The 24,021-nt window shown below is 51.5% G+C and overlaps 2 protein-coding genes across 2 annotated transcripts in view; one reads left to right on the top strand and one right to left on the bottom strand.

Annotated features, from left to right (window-relative positions):
* SACM1L (SAC1 like phosphatidylinositide phosphatase) overlaps positions 1-16,162 on the top strand; it is a 45,477-nt gene extending 29,315 nt beyond the window's left edge. The window contains exons 10-20 of the mRNA XM_037129788.2: positions 289-375; positions 1,009-1,077; positions 4,598-4,677; positions 7,428-7,526; positions 8,918-9,056; positions 9,747-9,816; positions 10,014-10,086; positions 10,803-10,896; positions 11,018-11,110; positions 12,065-12,122; positions 14,395-16,162. Of these exons, the coding sequence (XP_036985683.2) occupies positions 289-375; positions 1,009-1,077; positions 4,598-4,677; positions 7,428-7,526; positions 8,918-9,056; positions 9,747-9,816; positions 10,014-10,086; positions 10,803-10,896; positions 11,018-11,110; positions 12,065-12,122; positions 14,395-14,531 (999 nt within the window). The 3' untranslated portion in view covers positions 14,532-16,162. The remainder of the gene's footprint in view (positions 1-288; positions 376-1,008; positions 1,078-4,597; positions 4,678-7,427; positions 7,527-8,917; positions 9,057-9,746; positions 9,817-10,013; positions 10,087-10,802; positions 10,897-11,017; positions 11,111-12,064; positions 12,123-14,394) is intronic.
* Positions 16,163-22,017: 5,855 nt separating this feature from the next.
* SLC6A20 (solute carrier family 6 member 20) overlaps positions 22,018-24,021 on the bottom strand; it is a 28,365-nt gene continuing 26,361 nt past the window's right edge. Inside the window, exon 11 of the mRNA XM_037129798.2 lies at positions 22,018-23,027. Within this exon, the coding sequence (XP_036985693.2) occupies positions 22,875-23,027 (153 nt within the window). The 3' untranslated portion in view covers positions 22,018-22,874. The remainder of the gene's footprint in view (positions 23,028-24,021) is intronic.

Genomic DNA, 24,021 nt, shown 5'->3' on the forward strand with positions numbered 1-24,021 from the left:
AGGCGTAACTTGTTAGTTTTGACTCAGGTAACTTGGTTTATTTTAGAATTTAGGGGAAACACTGAACGGTGTACTGGTGTCGTGTTAATAAAATCAGGAGGAGAAAAGTTCCTTTCCAAAAGCATTTCCCCAAATAGGGACTGGAGGAGCAGGTGCGCACGCACTGCCTTCAGCTGGAAGGCCGTGTTTGCTTCTCCTTGGCCGTCGTTGGCGTGTGTCTGCCTGTGACGGCCGAGAAGGACAAGTCTGCATGTGTGTTTCCGTTCACGTTGCTCTCTTTTCTTTCAGACCCGAGGATCCATACCAGTTTTCTGGTCCCAGAGACCAAACCTCAAGTACAAACCACAGCCACAGATCAACAAAGTAGCCAATCATGTGTGTATCTTCCCGGTTTTCCTTATTGGCCAAAAATAGAAGCTAGTTGGCATATACGTATAGAGCATGTATTTATTCCCCGCAAGTCAGAATTCCTCACCTTTGAGGCCTTTCTCCTTGGTTCTGGCACTTAGTGAGCCCCTCAGGGGTGTCCAGCCTGCGGCCCTGGGCCGCGTGCCCCTGGGTGGCTGTGGACTTTGCCCAGCACCAAGTCGCAGGTTTGCCTGAAACACTATGAGATGTTTTTGTGGTTACGCGTCATTGTGTATTTGATGTGTGGCCCAGGGACGCCTTCTGGTCCAGATGGTTGTATAGGGAGGGGGCGTGTTAGGAATGGGAAAACCACGCCACGGTTGAACGGTGCCCCACGTTGGGACTTTGCAGATTTCGGGGAGATCTGCAACCACGAGGCGTCCGAGTGCTCAGTGTGGTCTGTGCGAGGTGGTGCTCCCACTGCAGCCGGGCCACAACGGAGTCGCGTGGCCCGTCACCGCCATTAGTGCGCGGCGCTCGGACTGTCTGGACGAGCACGGGTTTCTGTAGCGAGGACAGTTAAGAAGATACTTTGAAAGGTCTCATGAATATTCTCACAGTGTATTCTGATAAAGTGTGTAACTCTTTTTTCCTCTCTAGATGGATGGTTTCCAAAGGCATTTTGATTCGCAATTAATTATTTATGGGAAACAAGTCATAATCAACCTGGTATGTTTCTTACTGTTTCTGGGGGAGCAAAACAAACCAAGAAAAATGACGTTTTTAACATAAATTCTATAACTTTAACCATTTTAAGTGTGCAGTTAATGGCATTAAGAATTTCCTGCAGCCTTGGCTGCTGCGGCTCACTGGGTTGAGTACTGGCCTGTGAACTGAAAGGTCATCGGTTCGATTCCCAGTCAGGGCATGTTGCCTGGGTTACCGGCCAGGTCCGGGGTGGGGGGTGGAGGGCAGCAACTGATTAATGTTTCTCTTGTACATTGATGTACCTCTCTACCTCTTTCTTCCTCCCTTCCCCTTTCTCTAAAAAATAAGTAAAATCTTTAAAAAATACATTGTGCAACCAGAAATGGTGTCGTACTGACCACTTCTAACTCCTCATCATACCGAAGCTCAGTAATTCATTAAACTTCTTACCATCCCGCTCCCCGAGCCCCGACTAACTCTGTTCCACCTCCTGTATAAATCCGCCTGTGCGCTGTCTGATCCTTCCTGCCCGTTCATTCTGTCTGCGTCCATTCCTGTCGCGGCGTGTATCCAAATCCCGTTCCTCTCTGAGGCTCGGCCCCCGCGGTTTGTGCGTGCCGCGGTTTGTTTCCCACTGGTTGTCAGTGGGCATCGTTTCCACGTTGCCATTACTGTAAAGGATGCTGGGGGCACATGTCCGTTTGAGTCCCCGCGTCCAGTTCTTCATCAGCTGTAGTACCCAGGAGTGGGGTTGCCGACCCTTCGGGAATTTCTGTGTGTAGCTTTTTAAGGAGCACCCACACTGTAGCTACAGGTTTGAGTGCGCAGAGTACAACTTTGCATTCCTTCCGACGGTGCACCAGGGCTCCAGTTTCTCCACATCCTTGCCAGCACTGTCATTTTCTGTATTTTGGTTTTTATTATGGTCGTCCTTGTGGGTGTGAGGTGCTGGGCCTTTGCGGTTTTGAAGTGCATCTCTGACGCCTGGCGACGCTGAGCGTCTTTTCCCGTGTTTGTCGGCCATTGGTCTGTGTCTTCGGAGATACTTCGCAGCATCCTTTCATTTCCTCCCGAAGGCCTGGCCACAGCATTTCCTGTAGGGCAGGTCTAGGGATTGTGAACGCCCACAGCTCATTTGTCTCGGCTATCTTAATTGTTCTCTCGGGTCTGAAAGACCATTTTGCAAAATAGAGAATTTTTGCTTGACAGTTCTTTTTGTGTTTTGTTTCGCTTTTTAATTTTTTATTGAATTTCCTGGGGTGATGTTCAGTTCTGTTGTGTTCACCCAAAGTCAGATCTCCTTCCTTCACCGTACATGGGACCTCCTTTCCCACCTCCGCCTGTTCCGCTTTCCTTCCAGGAACCAGCACGCTGCTGTCCGAGTCGTAAATTTTTGTCTGTCTTGTTCGTTCATCTGTTGTCTTCAGACAGGTCTGTTCTTCTAGCACTTTACACCTATCACCGCACTGCCTGAGGTTTCTGCAGAGAAACTGTCACGTAATCCTGTTGAGAATTTACTGTGTGTGATGAGTCACTTCTCTTGTGAGTTCAGTATCCCCTCTGCATTTCAGACTTTAATTACAACGTGTTTGCTGTGGGTTCTTTGGGTTTTAGTACACTTACAGTTGGTCAACCTCTTGAGTTTGAAGATGTATTTTTCATCAAATGTGGGAGGTTTGGGGCCGCTTTTTCATTACATACCTTATTTTTCAGACTGTGAGACGCACCCCAACCCCAGTTCGGGAGGAATAATGGTTTTAATGCTGCTGTTGAGTTTTTTACATTTACATTGGTGAAATATTATGTTATTTGTGTTATTAAATATTTTACCACTTTTTTTGCCTCAAAATTTTTTTCCTGTTTTTCCCTAAAACCTAGGTGCGTCTTATGGTCCGAAAAATGCGGTGATCTCTGTACCCCCTTCTCTTGCCGCTCTTTCCGGGGTCCCCATGGTGAGCTCGCCGTCCGTGCGATGGCGTGCGAGAAGCCCCCTGCGCCTCCGCTCGCTTTGCTTCATTCTCTCTCCTTTCTGCCCTTCACACCCGATCAGTTCACTTGTCCCGTCTTCAGGTTTGCTGATTCGTTTTGCTTTTGGACTCTTCATGAACTTGAACTTCCATTCTGTACTTTTCAGCCCCAGACTTAGCGTTTGGTTCCCTTCAACAATTTGTTTCTTTGTTCAGATTCTTGTTTTGTTCCTACACCATTTTCCTGATTCTCTTTAATTTTTTTGTCCATCTTTTATTACAGCTCTGAGCATATTTTTTGCAAACAATGAGAGAAAGTTTATTTAAAAGGTTATAGAGATAGGAAAAGTGAGCCAGTTGGGCAGGGGACCAGCAAACAAGTTACAAAGGCAGAAGGGCCCTTGGATGGCAGGAGAGAGAGCAGCAGGGAACACGCACGTGTGGAGAAGGAGTGGGGTGGGGGGAGACTGTTCCTTCTAGAGCCTTTTCCTAACGAGGTTTCTGCAAGAGTGCCCTCGGTCACTGACTATGCCTTGTTTCCTTGTCTCATTGTGCGCCCTCCAATTTCTTTGTTGTGGCTGAAAGTGGGGCGCTGGCTAACTCTGCACCCACGGGTTGGGGGTGGGGTGGGGTGTATGTGTATGTGTGTGTGTGGTGTGTGGTGTTTTACTTGCTGGAAGCTCCGGCACGCTGCTCATTCCGAGACTCCAGGCTGTTTTTGCTGAGATTGTTTCTGGCCACGTGCACTCACCGGAGCCTGTTCTTTGCTCATGTTCAGCCAATGTTTTGACTGAGATTTCCTTGAACATCAGGAATTGAAACAGACAAAGAAAAAAGAGAGAGAACATCAGCTCCCAGTCTCTGCAGGTTGGGAGGCTTGCTCTGAGCCTAGGGTTCAGCCTAAGGTGAAGATTGAAGGTATTCTCAGGACTTTCCGAGCCTGCGTCTTACCTGGTCTGCAGGTGGCTTTCTGAAGTTGCCCTTGTACATGGCTGCTCTTTAATGCCCCGATTTCCCAAAGAACATCTCCGCAGGGTCCTGTGCAGGCCAGATGGTCTGTTTCATGTCTCTGTACTCAGCATCTCTTCTAGGCATCTGGGGGTCAGCGGTCCTGCATAGCTTCTCCCAGCATCGTCCATCACTTCCCCTGTCCTGTTCAGTTACTCGAGACAGAGGCAGGTGAGCCCGTCCTTTAGGTCAGAGCAAATGAGGCACCGCGCTGTGCAGTAGGGTCCGGGCTGCTCCCCCGGTTTGAGGAGGGGAACTGAGCACCAGTTGCCACTGCTTAAGACAAAGACTCCGCTGCACCGGGAAGGAGTTGGGTAAGAGCAAGTCAAAACGCCCCCGAACCGTCCTGCGATTTCACAGGCGGGTTCTTCTCGATTGGACATTTCCTGGGTTGCCGTAGGCCCTCGATTGTTTTCCAGAGCTCCTCTAACTTCGGGTCAGACGGCTCCTGTTTTTCAGGGGTTTTGTGGAGGAGCAGGGGCTCGGAGCACCCTGGTCCTCCGTTCTGCCGACGCCACTCCCTTATTAAAGAAACGTAAAGCTCTTGTGATTGTCATTTTTTACAGGTTAACCAGAAGGGTTCAGAGAAGCCCCTTGAACAAGCATTTGCAACCATGGTGTCTTCCTTGGGAAATGGAATGATCAGGTACCTGCTGACACGCGCTGGGGGGCTGTGCGGGTGAGCGGTGCACTCACACGCACACACGTGTGCACAGATCTCGTGTGTGTGTTTCATCAACATGCACTTCAACTTTTTTTGTTAATGCCAGATCAAGGTATGTTTTTCTTGGCCTACAATTTTCTCTGGCATAATTTCTGTTGCATAACAGCCCCTTAACAGTGGAGTTTTAACTTGAAGTCTGTAAAACTTTAGTCCCTATTAAAACCCCCGTCCTGAGGCGAGGCGTCACTTGGTCATCGGGGCAGAGTTGCAGGTCCTCACGATCGCTTCCTGGGGCCCCACCCACCCCGTGAGCTGCAGCCCTTCCCTCTGGCCCCCTGGACACCACCGGGCACGTCCCCAGGCACGGTCACAGACTCCGTGCAGCCTTTGGTGCCTCATCTTCGGTCGTCGGGTGGCTGCACCTTGGCACTGTTCCCAGTGACGTAATCACCCTTCACTAGACAGGGTTCCAAGCCAGCAGCACTTGCCCTGTGGAGAGAGGGGGGCAAGGCGGCCCCCTTTTGGGACCTGCTGCAGCAGGCCCCGCGGCAGGCATGGGGCCATGCTCCGGTGGGAAGTAGGAACAGACGGCGGGGGGGGCACTTTCCAAAAAAATAGGTCTAGGTTACTTGTGGAGAATTTTAAACATACACAAAAAAGGAGCGACACAGCGAACCTTTGGGAAGAATTCATCTGTTGCGTCTGGAAGCTCTGGCAGACTCATCAGACCCTCTCCCACAGTGGAGCCTGCCCACTCTCGGGGGGGCTCAGGGAGGGGCCGCTCCCAGACGTGCCGCAGGACCCCCCGGGGCGCGTGCCCCCAGTGCCCCTCAGAACCTCAGCCTTGGAAACCGGAATCTCCGGGTTTGCAGTCGGGCTTGTCTGTTCTGGGAAAAGTTTGGGTGCTGGCTCCTGTGCACCCGCCTGGTTAAGGCTTCTCCCCCGTGGGTGCGCTTGCCTCCCGGGTGGTCTTGAGTTGGGAACAGCAGCTGGCTTTGAGGACCTGGGATAGGAGTCCGAGTCTGAGCCGTGCTCTGGTGCTCCAGGGCACGTGGGGGCCCCTGCTGCGGGGGTGAGCACTGCCTTCCAGGGGCACTAAAGACCACCAGGCAGAGGAGCAAGTGAGACCATGTATGTTATTCCTTCTACTTCATAATGTGCATTCTGGCAGGGATGAAAGTGAGATCAAATGGTAGGTTATTGTCACCTTCCAGCTATCTAGTGGGTGTTCACTTTCAGTTTTTAGTTTGCTGGCTCACGTTTTAGTCTTTTAATCTGTGTTACTTGGAGAAAATGAAGTTGATTTAGTCCACGGACTGGTGAGTGGTCAGAGAGAGGAGTCCTGTGCTGGGGCCTCTGACGCGTGAGCCAGGGAAGCCGGGGGGCAGGTGGGGGCGCCGCTGACGTGTCTCGAGGGTTCTTCCTGGGGCTGTGGCAGGGGCAGCGCTGCTGGGCTGCTGGGTTCAGGGGGGCGGTGATGCATTTAAACCACTGACTGCCATCGAAATAAAGCCGTATAACGCGTTCTCAGAGGATGTCGGTGTGATTGTAGGAGGCTGTGAGCCTAAGGGTCCAACTACGTTTAGGTGCTGGTGACCTGCTGAGAGCCTTCCGACAAGTGTAGAGGCTTATTCGGGGTCAGAGCACTCCACAGAGACCGTCACACCGACACTTCCATTGGAGCTGGCATGGAAATGCCGCCCCACGCCCAGGTCTCCCCGAGGTCACGCCTCTCAGTTGGCTGACCTCTGTTTTCATACCCATTTCTGGCTTTGTTTCGGACTTCTCCCCTGCGATAATCGAGGTGCTAGGAGCCCCTCTTGACCTGCCCAGGGTCCCACGTTGTTGATGCCCCTGCAGCCCCTCGGAGCCAAGGGCGTCACGAGAGCAGACGCCCCCTCTGGACATCGCCGTGGGGATGCCCTGTCCCCGCAGTCCTCCTCCTCTGTGACTCAGCCTGGCCCCTGCGTGGGAACTTGGCAGAAGTGAACACGCAGGGTCCTCTCTTCCTCCCTTGACCCTCAGGGATCGGCTGACTTTCCCCTCCTGCCGGGGCGTCTCCAGCTCGTGGTCGGCCACCTCACTGCTGTGTGGCCTCACAGTGAGATGTGTGCCCCTAAATCCAGAGAACTGCAGAGAACCCATTACACACTGGCCAGTGAGAAACTCCTCTCTGCCCCTGCGCGTGTGACGTGTGGGTGTTGGTACAGTGGGGCTTTTGTCAGCGTGGCTGGTGACTAACCAGAGTGGGGGGACTGTCCTGCCTCCGGTCCTCTCGCGCCCCCTAGGGCACAGCGGACAACCGGATCGAGTGTGACTGGTTGGGGCGTTTTAATGAATTTGAAAACAACAAAATAGAACCCGATCCTTTGCACGTGGGGTAGAGGAGAGGCGTGTGCTAGGAACTCGGGTGGAGTGGGCTCCTCTGTTTCACACCCGACCGCTGTGCCTGAGCGCCACACGCCAGCACTGGGTGGACCATGGCCACCCCTGCCCACAGCCCCAGAGGAACCTGTGGGGCCGGCTGCCTGTGCAGTTTTCCCTTCAGGGTAACGAGCAGGAGAAGGTGGCCGTGTGCACGGTGGCACACCGGGTGGAGTAGAAGCGGCCCTGCTGTCCCCGGTCACCTGTTTGTGTGCTGGGGTGAGAGGGGTCGGTGGTGCAAGTGTTACCGGGAGAAGGGGAACGAACACTCAGTCCTGGTCGGTTTTGAGTATCTCTCCTTTCCGTAGGTACATCGCCTTTGACTTCCACAAGGAATGTAAGAACATGAGGTGGGACCGACTAAGTATCCTGCTGGATCAGGTAGCAGAGATGCAGGACGAGCTGAGGTGAGCTGCCCCCCCTCCGTCTCCCCGTGTCCGTGTCTGTCCACCATGTGGCTTCGTTACTCGCAGACTTACAGACACAGGTCCCTGGGTGGACAGCGCTTGTCTGCACTGTTATTTCTAGGGTTTTCTTTTGTTGAAAAGTTGAGGCGTCATGATTTAAAAAAATTTTTTAGAGAGGGGAAGGAAGGGAGAAACGTTGATTGGTTGCCTTTTGAAGGCACCCTGACCTGAGACCAAACCTGCAACCCAAGCTTCTGCCCTGACCGGGAATGGAACCCACAGCTTTTTGGTTTGTGGTCTGATGCCCAACTGAGCCACACTGGCCAGAGCTAAAAATATTTTTTTAAGTCCTTTCTTTTTTTTTTTTTTAAATTTTTATTTTTTAAAAAACTTTATTTACTTATTTTTCAAGTACAGTTATCTGTCTATTTCTCCCATCCCAGCCCAACCCACCCTGTGCTCCCCACCTCCCTCCCATTTCCACCCCCCTTAGTTCTTGTCCTTGTGACCTTCATACTTGTTCCTCCAAATCCCTCCCCTTTTCCCCCTTAAATTCCCTCCCCTCTCCCCTCTGGTCACTGCCCACTTGTTCTCTATTTCAGTGTCTTTTGTTTTTATTCTGCTTGCTTGTTCTGTTGTTTAGCTTCCTGTTAAAGGTGGGATCATATGGTACTTGTCTTTCAACACCTGGCCTATTTCACTCAGCATAATGCTTTCCAGTTCCATCCATGTTGTTGCAAAGGGTAGGAGCTCCTTCTTTCTCTCCGCTGCATAGAATTCCATTGTGTATATGTACCATAATTTTTTGATCCATTCATTTACTGACGGGCACCTAGGTTGCTTCCAACTCTTGGCTATTGTAAATTGTGCTGCTATTTACATTATGGTGCATAGGTTCTTTGAAATTGATGATTTTTTTGAGTCCTTAAAAATGACCCACAACAGGGTATTTCTGTGTTTTTATAAATTATCTTTCACTCATTTACAATTTTTTACGTAACAAAGTTATTTGCTACTATTTTATTTTTTTCACTAAACATTCTATCGCAGATCTGTGCCATTAGCCTTCCTAGTCTTTGGAAGGATAGTATCACTGGCGTCTCTGTGTTGCACTGGGTCGTGACGCAGTTCTAGTCGAGTGCGCCCCTCTGCTGCTTCCTGTGGCCGGTGGGGTGGCCTGTGACGCAGGGTCTGCTTTTCCTCAGCTGTGTTTTTGGTCCGTGGTAATCGAGTACACCTGGTAATCGAGTACACCTGGACCGTGCATTTCCTCTCTGACCTTTTAATTCACTGGTTTTAACAATGTTGCTGTTCGAGACCTGTGTTACAAGAGTACCTCCCTAGCAGATGTAACTGACTTTTATGAGAGTGTTTATACAAATGTGTTTTAGTTATTTTCTAGTGGACTCGTCAGGCAAGGTGGTGGCGACCCAGGAGGGTGTGTTCCGCAGCAACTGCATGGACTGCCTGGACCGGACCAACGTGATCCAGAGCCTGCTGGCGCGGCGCTCGCTGCAGGCCCAGCTGCAGGTGCGGCTTCTTGGTCTCTCCTTAAACACACAGCCAGAAACTGAAGAAGCCTCGTCCCTAGAAACCAGTGACACAGTCATCCGCGTTGCCCTTGCCCCAGCCCCACTCATTTTGTTTCCATGTCTTGCCATCCACGGCGGCCCCCCTGCACTGTGTCCTCCGGCACTGGGTGGGGCCACGGTTTTCAGGCGTCGCATTCGGTTGTACTGCAGTCCACTGAGCCCTTCAGGTCACTGCACTTTTTGTTTATACATAACACTGTAGAGTCTGTGTGTGTTACTTTTAACTTGGAGTGTTTCCTTCTGGCTAATTCCTAGAAGCTCAGTTACTGGGTCAAAGGGAATGTGTGTCTATATAGATGTATAGATACATGTCTATAACATGTCTATACACATATATATATAATTTTCCAGAGCATCCTGTTGGTTTATGCCGACATCAGCCAGCAGTGAGTGATTCTGTTTCACTGACCTCTTGCCAGCACTACGTGTGTTGACTTGAAACTTTTTTTCTACTTTAATAATACAAAGTAGTACCTAGAGGTTGTGTTTATTTGCACCTCCTTTACGACTGGCGAGGCCCCCCGGGGCAGCCAGGAGCCGGGAAAGGAGCTGAGGGCTATCTCCTTTTTGTGCGAAACCTGGGCACTGAATCTGCCGCACGTGAACATGGGGGTCGTCCTTCTTTCAGAGACTGGGTGTTCTGCATGTGGGACAGAAGATTGAGGAACAAGACGAATTTGAGAAGGTTTACAAAAACGGTAGGTGTCTTTAACAGAGGCAAACTCACTCAGATTTTGAAATAAATTAGTATTATATGTTATTGATTACGCTATTACAGTTGTCCCATTTTCCCTTTTGTAAAAAATGTATTTTATTGAAAATGAATAGTTTAGACTTAGAGCTCTGATGCTCATTTCCTCGTGGTCAGCTGATTGTTAGTTACTTCTTTTCACAGCCTGGGCTGACAACGCAAACGCTTGTGCCAAACAGTACGCAGGGACCGGTGCCTTGAAGACCGACTTTACCAGGCAAGCTGGCTTCGGAAACAGCATGGCCTAGCAGACAGACAGCTCGCTGTCCTGGGGCGGCCGCCAGGGGGGAGCCCTGGGCCGGGATTGCCGGGGGGTGGGCCCTTCCCCTCCCTGGCGATTCGGGTGCACAGACGGCCGAGAACCATGGCTTTCCAGTTCCTCCCAGCTGTCGGTGCACCCAGGTCACCCCAGTCAGGTTCAACAGGTCAGGGTGGGGGCCGGGCCCGAGGTCTGCGCCTCCCAAAAGCACCCAGGGGTTCTGAGGCTGCTTCCCTCGGCTGCACAGGGCAGTGAGAGGCGGGGACGGTTTGGACTGTTACAGGTGCGGTTGGGCCTTTTTCTGCCCGTGGGTTTCCTGGGAGCCAAGTAAGACCCCTCAGTCTTTCTGCTATTCCAAACCACTTCACCTGGAGCTGGGTGAAGGTCCAGGTTCTCTTCTTGTTTCCTGCCTTTCTTGGCACCTGAAACGGCATGTTTTTCCTCCCTGTTCCTGCTTTGGTTGTATTTTACAAAGGGAACACATTTCTTGGGCCTGCTTACTGGTTTCTTTCGTGAGGTGCCTCCTTCACACTTTCAGGGCTGATTGCTAAAATCTGTAGCTCCCTTCTCTCCATACCATGTACTCATTGGCCATTTTTTGCACACTATAAAGCAGTATGAGAATTTAATATGGAAATCTGCACATAACTTAGAACTTAACCTCTTCCAACCAGAACCGGGAAGAGAACTCAGCTGGGACTTTTAAAGGATGGCTGGAACTCGCTGCTGCGGTATTACAAGAACAACTTTTCTGATGGCTTTAGACAGGTGAGTTTGGACTCGATGCTCGTCATCGGTCATCAGGTGGCCCGCCAAGCCCTGACACTGTTCCCCAGTGACGTCATCACTGCTAACTTGATGTTAATAATCTTCTTTGTTTCTGTTCTAGGATGCCATAGACTTATTTCTTGGGAACTATTCAGTGGATGAATTAGATTCTCATAGTCCCTTAAGTGTTCCAAGGGATTTGAAGTTCCTGGCTGTAAGAAACCTTTATGTTTTTCAAGCTGTAAAAGGGCTGTATCTGAAGGCGCGGGCAGGGCCATTTCCCCTTGATTCAGACAGTTCTGAATGGAGTGTCCGTACTCAGGCCCCCCTCGGAGAAGGTCTGGGAGGGTGGGGGAGCACTTAGGAGCATCTGTGTTCTTCCGGATTTCACCTTCCGTCACACATCCCTTTAATGTGAAGACATGCAGCAAAGGGAATGTGGGAGGTGTCCTATTCCAGGAAGACTCCACCCCCCTCACAGTCAGGGGCCGTTGGAGGCAAACTCGAGTCTTGGAAGATGCTGCAGGTTCGGTTTCAGCAGGTGTTGCATTGGAGGGAGCCGCACGAGTGTCTTGGTTTTGTGGTGCACGTAAAGTGTGCACTAGACTGTGGTCTGTGAACGTACATATCTCAATTAAAAAGCGCGTCACTGCTGGAAAACGCCAACCATATCTGAGCCTGTAAGAAAAATGGCCCTAATAGACTTGCTTGACACAGGGTTGCCACAAACCTTCCATTTGTATTTAAAAAAAAAAATGCGCCTGCCAAGCCCAGGAAGGCGAAGAGCGGGGAGCCTCGGTGCGCCCTCGTGGCCGTGCTGCCCCTCCTCGTCTCTGACTCCTGGTTCACCGGCCTCTGCAGGAGCCTGTCCCAGGCCCTTCGGGGGCAGAGCGGCCGGAGCAGGAGAGGCTGTGTCCTGTGTGCGCCTGCGCGGCCTCCTCCTCCTAATGCTCGGTCTGCGGCCGAGTCTTGCTTCTCAGACCTGGTCATGTGGCCAGTGTGAGATTCGGGGGGTCGCGATGGAGCCCCTAATAGTGACGTCCTCTTGAAAAAGCTGTTGGCGTGTTAGACTGTGGAGGCACCACTCTTTCAGGGAAGGCGCGCGCAGCGGGCGCTGCAGCCGCCGGTCCGCACCCTCACCAGCGGTCTCTCTCCGCTCTCTCTGCAGTTGCCCATTATCATGGTGGTGGCCTTCTCGATGTGCATCATCTGTCTGCTGATGGCCGGTGAGTCTGCTCCTGGTCCACGTCCCCGCGTCCGGGTTTTGGAAGTGTGCTGGGCCTTGCTCGTGCGACAGACTGAGCTTCTGAGTCTGCGCAGCTTGGCGTTTCCCGGTTCAGGTCCTTGAGTGACACGGGCAGACGAGATTGGTCCCCGATGTGACCAGAGGAAAATACACACTCAGTGGCTTCATAAATGTTTTCTTCTCAAGAGTTTTAAAACTTTTTCTTATGCCAGAGTAATACATAGGGATCAAAGGAAACACAGGGAGGCGGAAGGAGGGAGAGGTTTACTGTCCTGCCCTCCCAGAGACACACAGACTCACGGACTGCTCTTAACTTTTTGATGTTTTAATCTTTATAATTGTGAGTGATGTTTTTCAACGTGAGGTGTACATTTTTTGTAGTGTTTTTCTCAGCAGTATAAACATTTTCCCATGTTATTTACTTATTTTAAAGATTTTTATTTACTTATTTTTAGAGAGGGGAAGGGAGGGAGAAAAAGAGAGAGAGAAACATCACTGTGTGGTTGCCTCCTGTGTGGCCCCCACTGGGGACCTGGCCTGCAACCTAGGCATGTGCCCTGACTGGGAATCGAACCTGCGACCCTTTGGTTCGCAGCCTGCACTCAGTCCACTGAGCTACACCAGCCAGGGCCCATGTTATTTATTTTTAAGGACTGCAGACTATTCTATTATGGACGCATAGTTTGTTTAACCAACCACCTGTTGGTCAAATAAGTGCTGTTAATAGATTAATATAGTACTTACAACCTTTGATCGATTGAGAGCAAAATTGCCTAAGAGCTGAGCCCACACAGTCTTGACTGGTTCTCTCTCCACATTCTCTTAGTGAGTTCGTGAGCACCTGAGATTTAAGTGTCTCTGTTGAGCGATACTCAGTGCTCCGGGCATCCCATTCCGGCCTGTGCCTGGTCACGTTGTGCTTTGGAGATGCGGCCTGAGGCACCCTGGCCTTCACCCTCCCCCTGAGTCCTTGGGCCAGCACTTCTCCGCCTGGCTGAACCTCCCTGGGGCCCCATTCAGGTGCTGCCCCCCCACGGTGTCCCTGGGTTCTGCCCCCACACAGGACATCTGAGTGGGGTTGGTGGGGACTCAGGACATCTGAGTGGGGTTGGTAGGGACTCAGGACATCTGAACGGGGTTGGTGGGGACTCAGGACATCTGAATGGGGTTGGTGGGGGCTGCACTTCAGCGCCTAGAGCTGTGGGGCTCAGTGGGCCGGGTGTTCACTTCCCAGTCAGGGCACGTGCGTGGGCTGTGGGCTTGGTCCCTGGTTGGGGAGTGAACGAGAGGCTATTGATTGATGTTTCTCTCTCACATCGATGTTTCTCTCTAAAAATAAATACTGTATTTGGCCATGTATAATGTGCGCCTGCATCTTTGGGTGCGTTATACCCATGGTGTATGTCCATTATACCCATGTGCAACGCCCGTTCTTTATTTTCCCTCAAAAATTTGGGCAAAAAGTGTGCCTGATACCGGGCAAAATTCCGTAAAGCGAACCCTTAGGGGAATAAAGTGCACACCGGGAGAGCTGTGTCGTGTACGGCTGTGCCTTTGAAGTGGTCGTGGGGTTTGTTTTAGACACCGCTACGTAACTTTCCTGACACGTGTATTTGTAGTTCCTTTTGTGTAGATATTTTGACAGTAACTAATGCTGTGACCTAAACTACCAGTGATGTGCCCTGGCCGGGTGGCTAAGTTTGCTGACGTGTCGCCTCACGCACCAGAAGGTTCAATCCCTGGTCAGGGCGCCTACGAGGGGCAACCGATAGATGTTTCTCTCTCTCTCTTCCTTCCTCCTTCTCTAAAAGCAGTAAAAAACATATATATCCTTGGGTGAGGATTAAAATATATACATAAACAACAAAAAATAGGGCTGAGAAAGAAAAAGAATAAAATACTAGTGATAGTTTCTTATAATATTAATATATATCATCTAAAAGCAGTTATGATGTCTGTGATGTAACATGAAATAGCTTAGTCAAGTGCTTCCCCAGCTGTAGCCCCTGGACCAGCAGTGGGCAGAAATGCAGGTTCCCGGGCCCTGGCCTGCCACATCAGGAAGGCTGGGCGGGCCCTGGGGAGGCTACGATGCCAGCCAGAGCCTGGCACTGCTGCTCTGGGTCCGCAGTGGGCGGTGCTGCTCGTGTCCCTGCAGGCGTGTGTGCAGACCCGGCAGGTCGGCAGGTCACAGTGGGTTCTGGTGTCAGTGAGTGACGTTGGTTCATCACCTCTGTGTTTTCTGTCAACAGGTGACACTTGGACAGAAACGCTGGCCTACGTGCTCTTTTGGGGAGTTGCAAGCTTCGGAACCTTTTTTATTATTCTGTACAACGGCAAAGATTTTGTTGATGCCCCCCGATTGGTTCAGAAAGAGAAGATAGACTGAGTTTGTGTCTGTGGAAAGCGGCTCGGCTCGGAAGCCTCCACTGTGCAGAGCTGGAGTCTTTACTGACCCGCTTTCCACGGCAGCCTGAGGTCCTCACACGGCCACGGTCCCAGAGTGCACCCGGAGCTCCGTGCGCGCGTGCGTGTGCGTGCGTACGTGTGTGACAGCCGCACGTCGGTCTGGCGTCACTGTCCCGATGACCCCTTCACTGTCGGGACAGTCACGCTGAGAGCTTTGGCTGTTCTGCCTTGCAAATGCGACCCAAATTCAGCTCACAGAACGGAAGGAAATTACTCATTGTCAGTTAATCAACTGCAGCAAAATAAGTAATATATTTAAAAATCCAGCTTCTTTCAGTACTTAAAACAGTAAAATTATTTTTCTAGCTCATTTTCATTTTTGCCACTATGGAAGCAGTTGCCGTCAGCAAGCATACTTTTCCGCACCTCTTTGGACTTTCCTTAAAAGTTGAATAATAAGCTAACTCTGCTCTGTTTGTAAAATGTCTTTTACATTCATCAAGGAGTTTGACAAAACAGACTGTGACTTTGCCGTGGGGAGGGGAGCGGGGACCGCGTGTTGGGGAGTTGTGGTCGGGCTGCGGCACGAGTGCAGCTTCGTGTAAGTATGATGAGAAAGTTCCGGATTCTTTATCTTTTATAAGAAATCAAAGAATGTAAAGTCTCTAGTACGCTAATGGTCCAAAGCCGCCTCTGTCGGGACGGCCCCGGTGTGGCCCACAGCCACGTCCCCCAGGACACTGTGGCTTCTCCGGGGCCCTCTGGGGACACGCGAGGCCCAAGGGGCTACTGTGCCGGGTCGGTGGGGACACAGAGGCCGAGGCTGCGGCCACGTTTCCGTGCAGGGCGCCGCCGAGGTGCCGGCCCGTGTCCGGCTTCGGTCCCCACCGTGGGTGTGTCTGAATCAAGTGCTTTGAGGTGGGGTGTAGTTCTCCAAGGACCAACGTCAGCTTTAACGTAGGTGTAAAAACAAGCCTGGAAATAGGCTTTAGAAGCTGTGCATAGGCCTAAGTCGGACTGTACATCAAACTGTAATTATGAGGTTTAAATATTAGAAAAGTATGTAAGGTAGTATAATTGCCACTATTTTAAAACAGTTTGGTTAAATACTGCTACAATATTTGTGTTGTGCTTGAAAATATGTACAGTTTTTGATGGCAATCTTGTTTCCCTTAAACATCTTTAAAAGCACCTTTATTTCAACATTGCCTTTTTCCCAACATTATCTTTTATGAACGTTAATAAGTGTTGCTTTCAGAAACTCTAAAGGCAGTAATAGCTGGAAAACCTTCTGTAGCTTAAATCAGTCATTAAAACTCGCACTAGGATAAGTGATTAGAACTACCTATTCCTAACATGTAAATAAACAGAATTTGTCCCAAAGACGAAACCCCGAAACTCGGCCGCCACCCGCTGTCACGTGTCCCTCTGGCACCGCAGGCCGTCCGTGTGAAGAACCTCACTTCACCACGACGAAGGCCGAGCCGGCGCTGCCGCCAGGGGGGGCCGACACAGGTGTGGGCAACTGCACCCTGCCGTGACCTTGTTTCTGAACTCATGTACTGTATACCCGTAAGTGGAAATAAAACGTCGTATTTTCTAACCACTCACGGTTGGTGTTGCTCCTGCGCTTTGTCTTTCAATGTCTCTTTATTTCCTCGGAATCGTCAGCTGCGTGGTCAGCGCAGAGCCGGCAATGCTGGAGGAGCAGGAGGTCCCGGCACTGCAGAAACTCCTTTCCGTGACGACCACTCAAACTGTGTGTTCTTACAAAAATTACTTAGGACAGACAAAACTAGGGAAATAGTCACGTGTACGCCCGTAAGAGGGGGTCCTTGGGGTGGGACTGGGAGGAGGGCTAGTGCTGGGGGTGACCCCCCCCACGTCATTTGATGAGGACTTGTCAGTCTGATCCCCGGGGTTTACTGTCTGTCAGGAGGGGACAAACTGAATCCCCAGTGACTGGGGGGGGCAGTACTGGGGGAGTGACTTAAATGAATGAGGGGCTTTAGGTTTTCTCCAGCTTGCCTAGGAGACCTGGTGCCAGGAGAAATTAAATTACTGTGATACAGGTAGATGAGGATAAATCCTTCAAGTCCTAGCTTGCTCGCCGCAGAGGCCTCCAGCATGGCAGCTTGGTTCATCAAAGCCAGCAAGATGGGAATTCCTGTCCTTTATAACATCTCAGAAGTGTTTCGTCACTTTTGTCACATTCTATGCTTTAGAAACGAGCCACTCCTTCCAGCTCAGCCCAGGAGGAGGGAGCTTCAGGGGGACATGAGCGCCAGGAGGTGGGGATCACTGGGGCCCTCGTAGACATCTTCCTCCACAGCCAGTAAGGAGAGGACCTGGGGAGGTGTGACGCAGAGCAAAGGTGGGGGAAACCAGCTGGTCTGCAGGGGGTGGGGCTTCAGCTAAGGCCCAGCTGTCCTGGTTGCCCGAAAAGTGGCATAAAACAATGGTAACTTTTGCTCACAAAAGCCTGCAATTTGGGCAGGAGCTAGTGGGCACTGCTCATCTGATTTCACTTGACGTCAGTTGTGTGGCTCAAACACCAGCGCCTACAATCGCAAGGAGTGTGCTCGCTCACCTGTGAGAGGAGAGGGGACCAAGAGGAAGCAGGTTCTGGATGGGGTGACGGGGACCCAGCAAGCACCCTGGGAACTCCCCTCCCAGGCACAGCCAGGCTGCTGGCACCGGTGACCCTGCTCCCCTCCCTCTCGGAGGGAGTGTGCGGGAAGACGCTGCTGTAGCAGTTGGCTACCCCTGCTCAACCCACAGCTTCACCGCTTCCCTCCTGACGCAGGCCCAGAACCTGCGTCTTCGAAGCCCCGTGTTCTCCCTCCCAAGGCCACTACATCTCACCCTGAGATCGCACACGTCTTACTTTTTTCTTTACATTTCCATGCATTTCTTCCTGGTTGAGTACACAGGTGTACCCCTAAATAGGTGTATCATCTACTTCCGATCTCCCTTCGTGTCTCCCTCTCCTCAGCTGAGAATGGGCTTTCACTGGGGGAGGGGCAGTGAGGAAGTGACTCACCTGCTCCCAGGTGAGCTGCTAGGCGGCTTGTTTGTTCTCAGCACTTCCCTTGAGAGATTCTTTTGAGCACGAAGTTTTACTTGTTTTGTTGGTTTCAGCCCAAGGTCCAAGTGTTTGCCTTTGTCCACTCACCAGTTTCAGTGATGTGTGACTGTGGCCTGTTTATTATTCTAGCTGTGCAGAGCTAAAGTATCATCCATTAAAGATCATGTTACATTCAATGTCCTGCCTTAAGCTTCTGGTAGGGCTGGGTTTAAACACTGACTCAGGATAGGAAAAGTAGGAAGTGCAGGTGGTAAGTCGTATTTAAGAGAACTTGAGATGCTCTCGCTGAGCCCCGAGACCGCACATTCTCCTGGCTCCCCTCCAGCTTTAGTCCCCGTGGCACTGCCTGGGCATCTCCCCTCTCTAGCCCGTCCTAGTTACCTCCTTCCAGAGAGTAACCTGGCTGTGTTGTGAGTCAGGAACTGGGGCAAGGCTCAGCTGGGTGGTTCTTCTGTTCCAGGTGGCACTGATGGAGGTCCCTCAGTTGTCCTCAGCAGGCTGATGGGTGGGTCTATCTGGTCCACGTTGGTCTGTGTGTTAGCAAGGATGGCGGAGGGTGGACTGTGCTGGTCCTGTGAGCTGGAGCAGCTCCGAGTGGCCCTGCAGCATGGTAGCCTCAGAGTATCGGGCTTCTCCATGCTGGCTCAGGGCTGCCTGGGCCAGTGGGTTTGGTTTTGGGTTTTTGTTTGTTTGTTTGTTTGTTTGTTTGTTTAGGTCTTGGACCCGAGCCCTTTTACCCAGGTCCACACTCACCCTGGGGCATGACATGTAGACCTGCAACTTTAAATAGCATCTCCATGCTGGTGGCCCCAACTGTATCTCTGGACCAGACCCTCCCCAAAGCCCCAGAGCCTTATGTTCAACTGCCTACTGGATGTGCCCCCCGATTCTCAGACATCTCAAACGTGGCGGATCAGACGGAGCTCTCGATTCCTGTCCTGCAGACTCGTTCCCTTCCCAGCTCTCTCCATCTCACAAAAGGCCACCAGCGTCCACCCGGGACATCAAGCATTTTATTCCTCTCCTGCTCATAACTCTGCATCCAATGCATAAGCAAGTCCAGGCAGCTCTCCCCCGAAAGTAAAACTCAAGCCTGCCCACCTCTCTCCACATCCATTTCCAAGTCCATGCCGTGGTCTCCTGTGAACTTATTAAGGAGACGCTGGAGTGATTCTTCAACTTCCCATCGACATCCCTCCCTCATCCCTGTTCCACAGGTGACAGTGATCTCGCAAGTGTGAGTCAGAATCCACAGGGCCCCATGTTAACTGCTCAGTGAGGCTCTGTGCTCTTTGAGTCCCACCCAAGCTCCTTGCTATGGCCCCCAAGGCCTCTGTGACCTGGCCCCTGGCACCCCTTGCAGGTCACCTCCACTCTCTCGTCCTCATTCCAACTGCAGACCTCCTCCTTCCCCCTGCTCAGCTCAGGGCCTCCGCCCTTGTGGTTGCCTCTGCCTAGATGGACCTCCCAGCAATTCCAGTAACTACTTCATTCTTCCCCTTCAAAACCCAGTTCTCGAAGCTGCTCCTCGACCACAGATCGAGGTGCCGTCCCTCTCACACCGTCACTTGGACCACGCTTGCTTCTCAGAAACAACCACACCTGCAATGATCTCATTATCACTCATCACTGTCTCTCTTGCTTTCCAGAATACAGGTGCATAAAAGGCCAGGGACTGTGTCTGCCCCGCTCAGCACTGTCCCCAGCGCCCACCGAGGGACTGGTTTGTCATACACCAGTTGGGGATCTCAGTGGAGGCTGATACTATGCAGGTGGGCACTGGGGAGAAAAGCAACTCACATGTAAGAAAACGGTCAAGAAATTCCGGTTCAGAATTTCATATTTGTAGATGCACTTTTTTGCTTTGCAAAGTGATGTTTAAATCTGTTTTTTTCTTTCCTTCCCCTGATGTTGAACAGAAAATGATGAGTTAATTCATTCCCTGCCCCAGCTTTTTATCTACATAGCAGAACAGCCATGAATGTATTTTTCCATGAAAAGTACCCAAACGAACATCGAAGACGCCCTGGCTGGTGTGGTTCAGCGGACTGACCACCGACCTGTGAACCAAAGGGTCTCTGGTTCAATTCTGACTGAGGGCACATGCCTGGGATGAGGACCAGGTCCCCCAGTAGCAGGCGTGCAAGAGGCAGCCGCACGCTGACCTGCTCTCCCTCTCTTCCTCACTTCCTTTCCCTCTCTCTAAAAATAAATAAAATAAAATCTTTTTAAAAAATCAAGGAGAGTGCTCTATCCACACTCTTTCCCTGAAGCATGATTGTAACGTGCGGCGCTAACCTATCGTGTTTTCTCACGGCCTCAGCCAGAGAGAGATCCGGAGATGGGCCGACTGCCCAGGACGCCTTTCGAGGGGGCGGGAAGGAGGGCAGCCGTTCAGGAGAGCTCCGCCTCTGGCTTAAACCCAGATGATTAGAAACTTTGTTTTCTAACTCTTCTTACGGAAACTAACCGTCACCCTCTCGAGTTCCAGGTCCCCTACGCTGTCTCGGTGTGGTTTCACCCGGCTCACGTGGAGGCAAACGTGGAAAAGAAAAAAGACCGGGCGGATTCTCCTCCTCTTCTTTACTTTCCATGTTTCCCAAATTAGCTTGGTGTATACAGAAGGAAGGGCAATGCTGAGTCAAGAAAGGGGCTTTAACACCGCAGCCGGGGAATGACAAAAAAAATCCCTAGATACACTTGTTTAGGGTTTTCTTTATGATGTCGGTTGCTAAAAACCAAACACTTTCCACCTGATTCCTCAGAGCTAAGTAAGTCAAGGGTTCTTATGTTTCCAGTGGAAACAGAAAGCTTCGTGGAGTTGGCGGCCAGGCCATATCGCCATGGTTACTGACAAGGGCACAGGGTTGGAAATGACCCTTTTCTCTCCAGCTTGATGCACAGGAAGGGGGTGGACGAATGTCCAGATGACCAGTTTTGTGAAGAACCTAGAAAAAAATAGGCCTGGCTGGTGTGGCTCAGTGGGTTGAAAGCCAGCCTGTGAACCAAAGGGTTGCAGGTTTGATTCCCAGTCTGGGCACAGGCCTGGGTTGCAGGCCAGGTCCCCAGTAGGGGGCATGTGAGAGGCAACCACACATTGATGTTTCTCTCCCTTCCCCTCTGTCTAAAAATAAATTAAACCTTTAAAAAAAAAGAACCTAGAAAATATTCAACAAAGAATTTTTTGAGAGCTGTCTTATTACTGGCTCAAGAGAATTATTGAGAAATAGCCTACTCTCCACCAAGTTCACAGAAACCGGAGTGAAACAGCTGAAACTTGAGACAGCTCACCTGGAGCTCATTATTCTATAAATAGAGCAATTTCATTGATCTGACTTTTGTGAGCAAAAGTATTTTGTGGAGGTGACATTTCTGTACAATTGGAAATGCTCAAAAATGCTTCCAGACCTCTTAAGGCCATTCGGATGTCAGTATTCTGCCATGCACAACACATTTACCTCCTCCAACGGCGCGTCGGTTCTCAGATTTGGTGTTTCCAGGGCGTGGCCTGGGCGCCAGGGTTTTAAATGCTTCCAGGTGGTTCGGAACCCCGGCGAGGTGGAGACCGCTGCAATACAGTCTTTTTCTCACAATACTGTGAATAAAGTGATGGTGTCGGAGAACTGTCTCTACGGCCCTGCGCGCACCCGGCATCTGGGGCTGCAACGCCCTCTGACGCCTGACGCCAGGAAGGCGGGGCCGTACTGCTGGGGGCGGGGTCTGATCTGTAAGGATTCGGGAGCAGACTGCCCTGTGGGTTTGCCGTTGAGCGCTCTTGGTGTATGAGGTGTCAACACCTTCTGATAAGAAATCAAAGACGGACAGTTTGGGATAAATAACTGCTGGATCACCCATTTTGCTATTTAATCTTTCCCATTTTATCCTTTTAAAAAGATTTCATTTATTTATTGCGAGAGGGGAAGGGAAGGAGAGAAGCACTGATCTCGCACGCCCCCAACTGGGGGCCCACAACCCAGGCTTGCGTCCTGACTAGGAACCGAACCAGTGACCTTTCAGTTTGCAGGAGGATGCCCAGCCCGCTGAGCCACACCAGTCAGAGCTGGTTCAGCTATTTTAAAGGCAGGTGATCGTTTTACCATGGCCATCAGCTGAAGCTGCAAGTGCTGATAAGGTGGCAGGTCCAGACAGCAGAAGACCTTCCTAATGCCATAGGAGAGTTTGTAGTGTGAGAAGACTTTTTTCCAAAGATATCTCCAGCGATGTCAAAAGGGAGTGCTTAAGGGTCCTCAGAGGTGTCTGTACCAACCAACCCAGAGCAGCCACCCTGACCCCCAGGGTCTCAGAACATTAAAGCGGGAAGGGACCCACCCACTGCAGTTAAAAAAAAGAGGCGGGAGACATCGGCATGGTGGACAAAAGCTTTATCATAAATATGGTGACTTCAGTTACAAGGTGCTCTGTTTGAGTTATGTACATTTTAGAAAACTTATATACAGATAAATACGTTTAATTGGATTGTGAGTAGTGCTCTTGGTCTTCCCTACACTGGCCTGGCCACTGCACCCGAATGCACATTAGGTGGATGCCTGCCATCCCAGCAGCGCTAAAACCGGAGTTGGGGCCCTTTTTGTTGAGAGGACTGGCCCTGGGCCCGCTGTGAAGGACCTGGGCTTACAGAAATTCTAATTTTGTGAGTCCCGAACCACAGCCTTGTTGACGGCCAGTCAGGCCCGTTAGTGAAGGAGGGCGTGGCATATGCATCGTCACTGCGACAGAGAGGCGAGGACTGAGTCTGCCCTGGTGATGTTCAGATCTGTCTTCTCAGGCACTTAGAGAACTCTTCAAACTGGTGAGGAAACGATGGCCCTCTCGTGTTTGGGAACCTCTTTGGGGGAGGCCACGGCTGACATTCTGGCCCATAAAAGTCACAGTCACATTTCAGCTCACTGAACTCTAATTCCAGGATGCTCCTAGAATCGAGGAAGCAACTGTCGTTAAGACCGGCCTTGAAAAGCCTGCCTCTGGGGTGACAAGGAGACAGCCTGTATGACCTTGGGGGGAGGCAGCGGCCGGAGGGGCTGTTGGGGGGACAGGGTGTGGGTTTCCAGGGGGCACCTCCCCCCTCTACACTTCCCGACTCTTCTTTCTGGGCTCGGGAAGATGAGGGCTGGGAGCTCCGGGAGCCCAACACTTGCAAAAGCAGCCGAGGCCGTGCCACCTGGAAACAGCAGCTGGGAGACAAGCACTGGCCGTGGCCTCCAGGAGGCCCGGCTCTCAGGCCTCGGAGGCCGTGTCCCCTCCCCTCCTGAGGCAGCGCAGGATGAAAGCCACCAGGGCCAGCAGGGGGATGCACATGGTGGAGGAGGCCACCAGCAGCCCGATGACCGCCAGTGCGTACGTGGGGTAGTCCTTGGTCACGAGCTGGCCCTGAAAAGAGAAGCTGAGCGTCAGAGGCAAGAACCTCTGCGGGCGGAACCATCTGAAGGCGTCGCGCCCTGCAGACCCCGCTGTCCCTGCGGCTCCGAGGCTCCCTAGCAGGGGTGCTGGGCAGGTGAGCTCCCCCATCTACTCTCTCTTCCACATGCTTCAGCCAGGACCTGGAGAGCCAGTGTTTGGAGGGACCCATAAAGAGGGAGCACAGGGATAGCCAGTGGTCTGACGTTTGGGGCGCAGGGCAGTGCACCTAGAGGTCAGGGCGGCCTCAGCCCTGCAAGGTCCAGGAGAACGTTCTGGTTTGTGCCGTCCAATACCAGACACAGGTGGCCACTGAGCACTTGAACTGCTGCAAGTGAAACGGAGCAACTGAATTTTTAAATTCTATTTAACTTTAACAAATTTAAATAGCTCCTTTGGCCATGGGCTACCCTATTGAACAGCAAGCTGCGGTGTCGAGAGAAGCCTCGTGAATCTGGATTTAGTTGGTGGGATGGGGATGCTTCTGCAGATGCGATGTGTTAAAACCGATGAGAAATGAGGCCCAAAAGCCAATAAATGCCATCTTGCCACAAAGGAGCCACAGGACCGCTCTGTTTGAATTGTATTCAACGTGTTCACGGCCAGCAAAATGCGGTCCGCAAACCAAATGGCGCTCCGCCCCCTAGCGGCCGTCCTTCTGCTCTGCACCGACGAGCACAGACGTCGGGAGGGAACATTTACAAATTGTTTTCAGCAACGGGACTGCATTTCCTCGTGTCTGTTGAATCTAGTAAATAATGGGCACTTGTGTGTACTTTTTTTTTCCATTTCATTTGTCATTCTTAGTGCATCCTAAGAAAGAATCAGCCTGCGAGGGGTGGAGAAAACACCCCCACGCTCGCCCAGTTTGAGAAGCGGGCTCGACCTCACCAGACGGAGGGCGGCCTCTCAGGCTGTGCCTGCCTCGGTTTGCTTGGGGTGGGCAGGGGGCGTGAGCTGGCTCGCC

This window comes from Artibeus jamaicensis, unplaced genomic scaffold (assembly GCF_021234435.1).
Source record: "Artibeus jamaicensis isolate MK-2021 breed Jamaican fruit bat unplaced genomic scaffold, CSHL_Jam_final contig_519, whole genome shotgun sequence".
Lineage (NCBI taxonomy): Eukaryota > Metazoa > Chordata > Mammalia > Chiroptera > Phyllostomidae > Artibeus > Artibeus jamaicensis.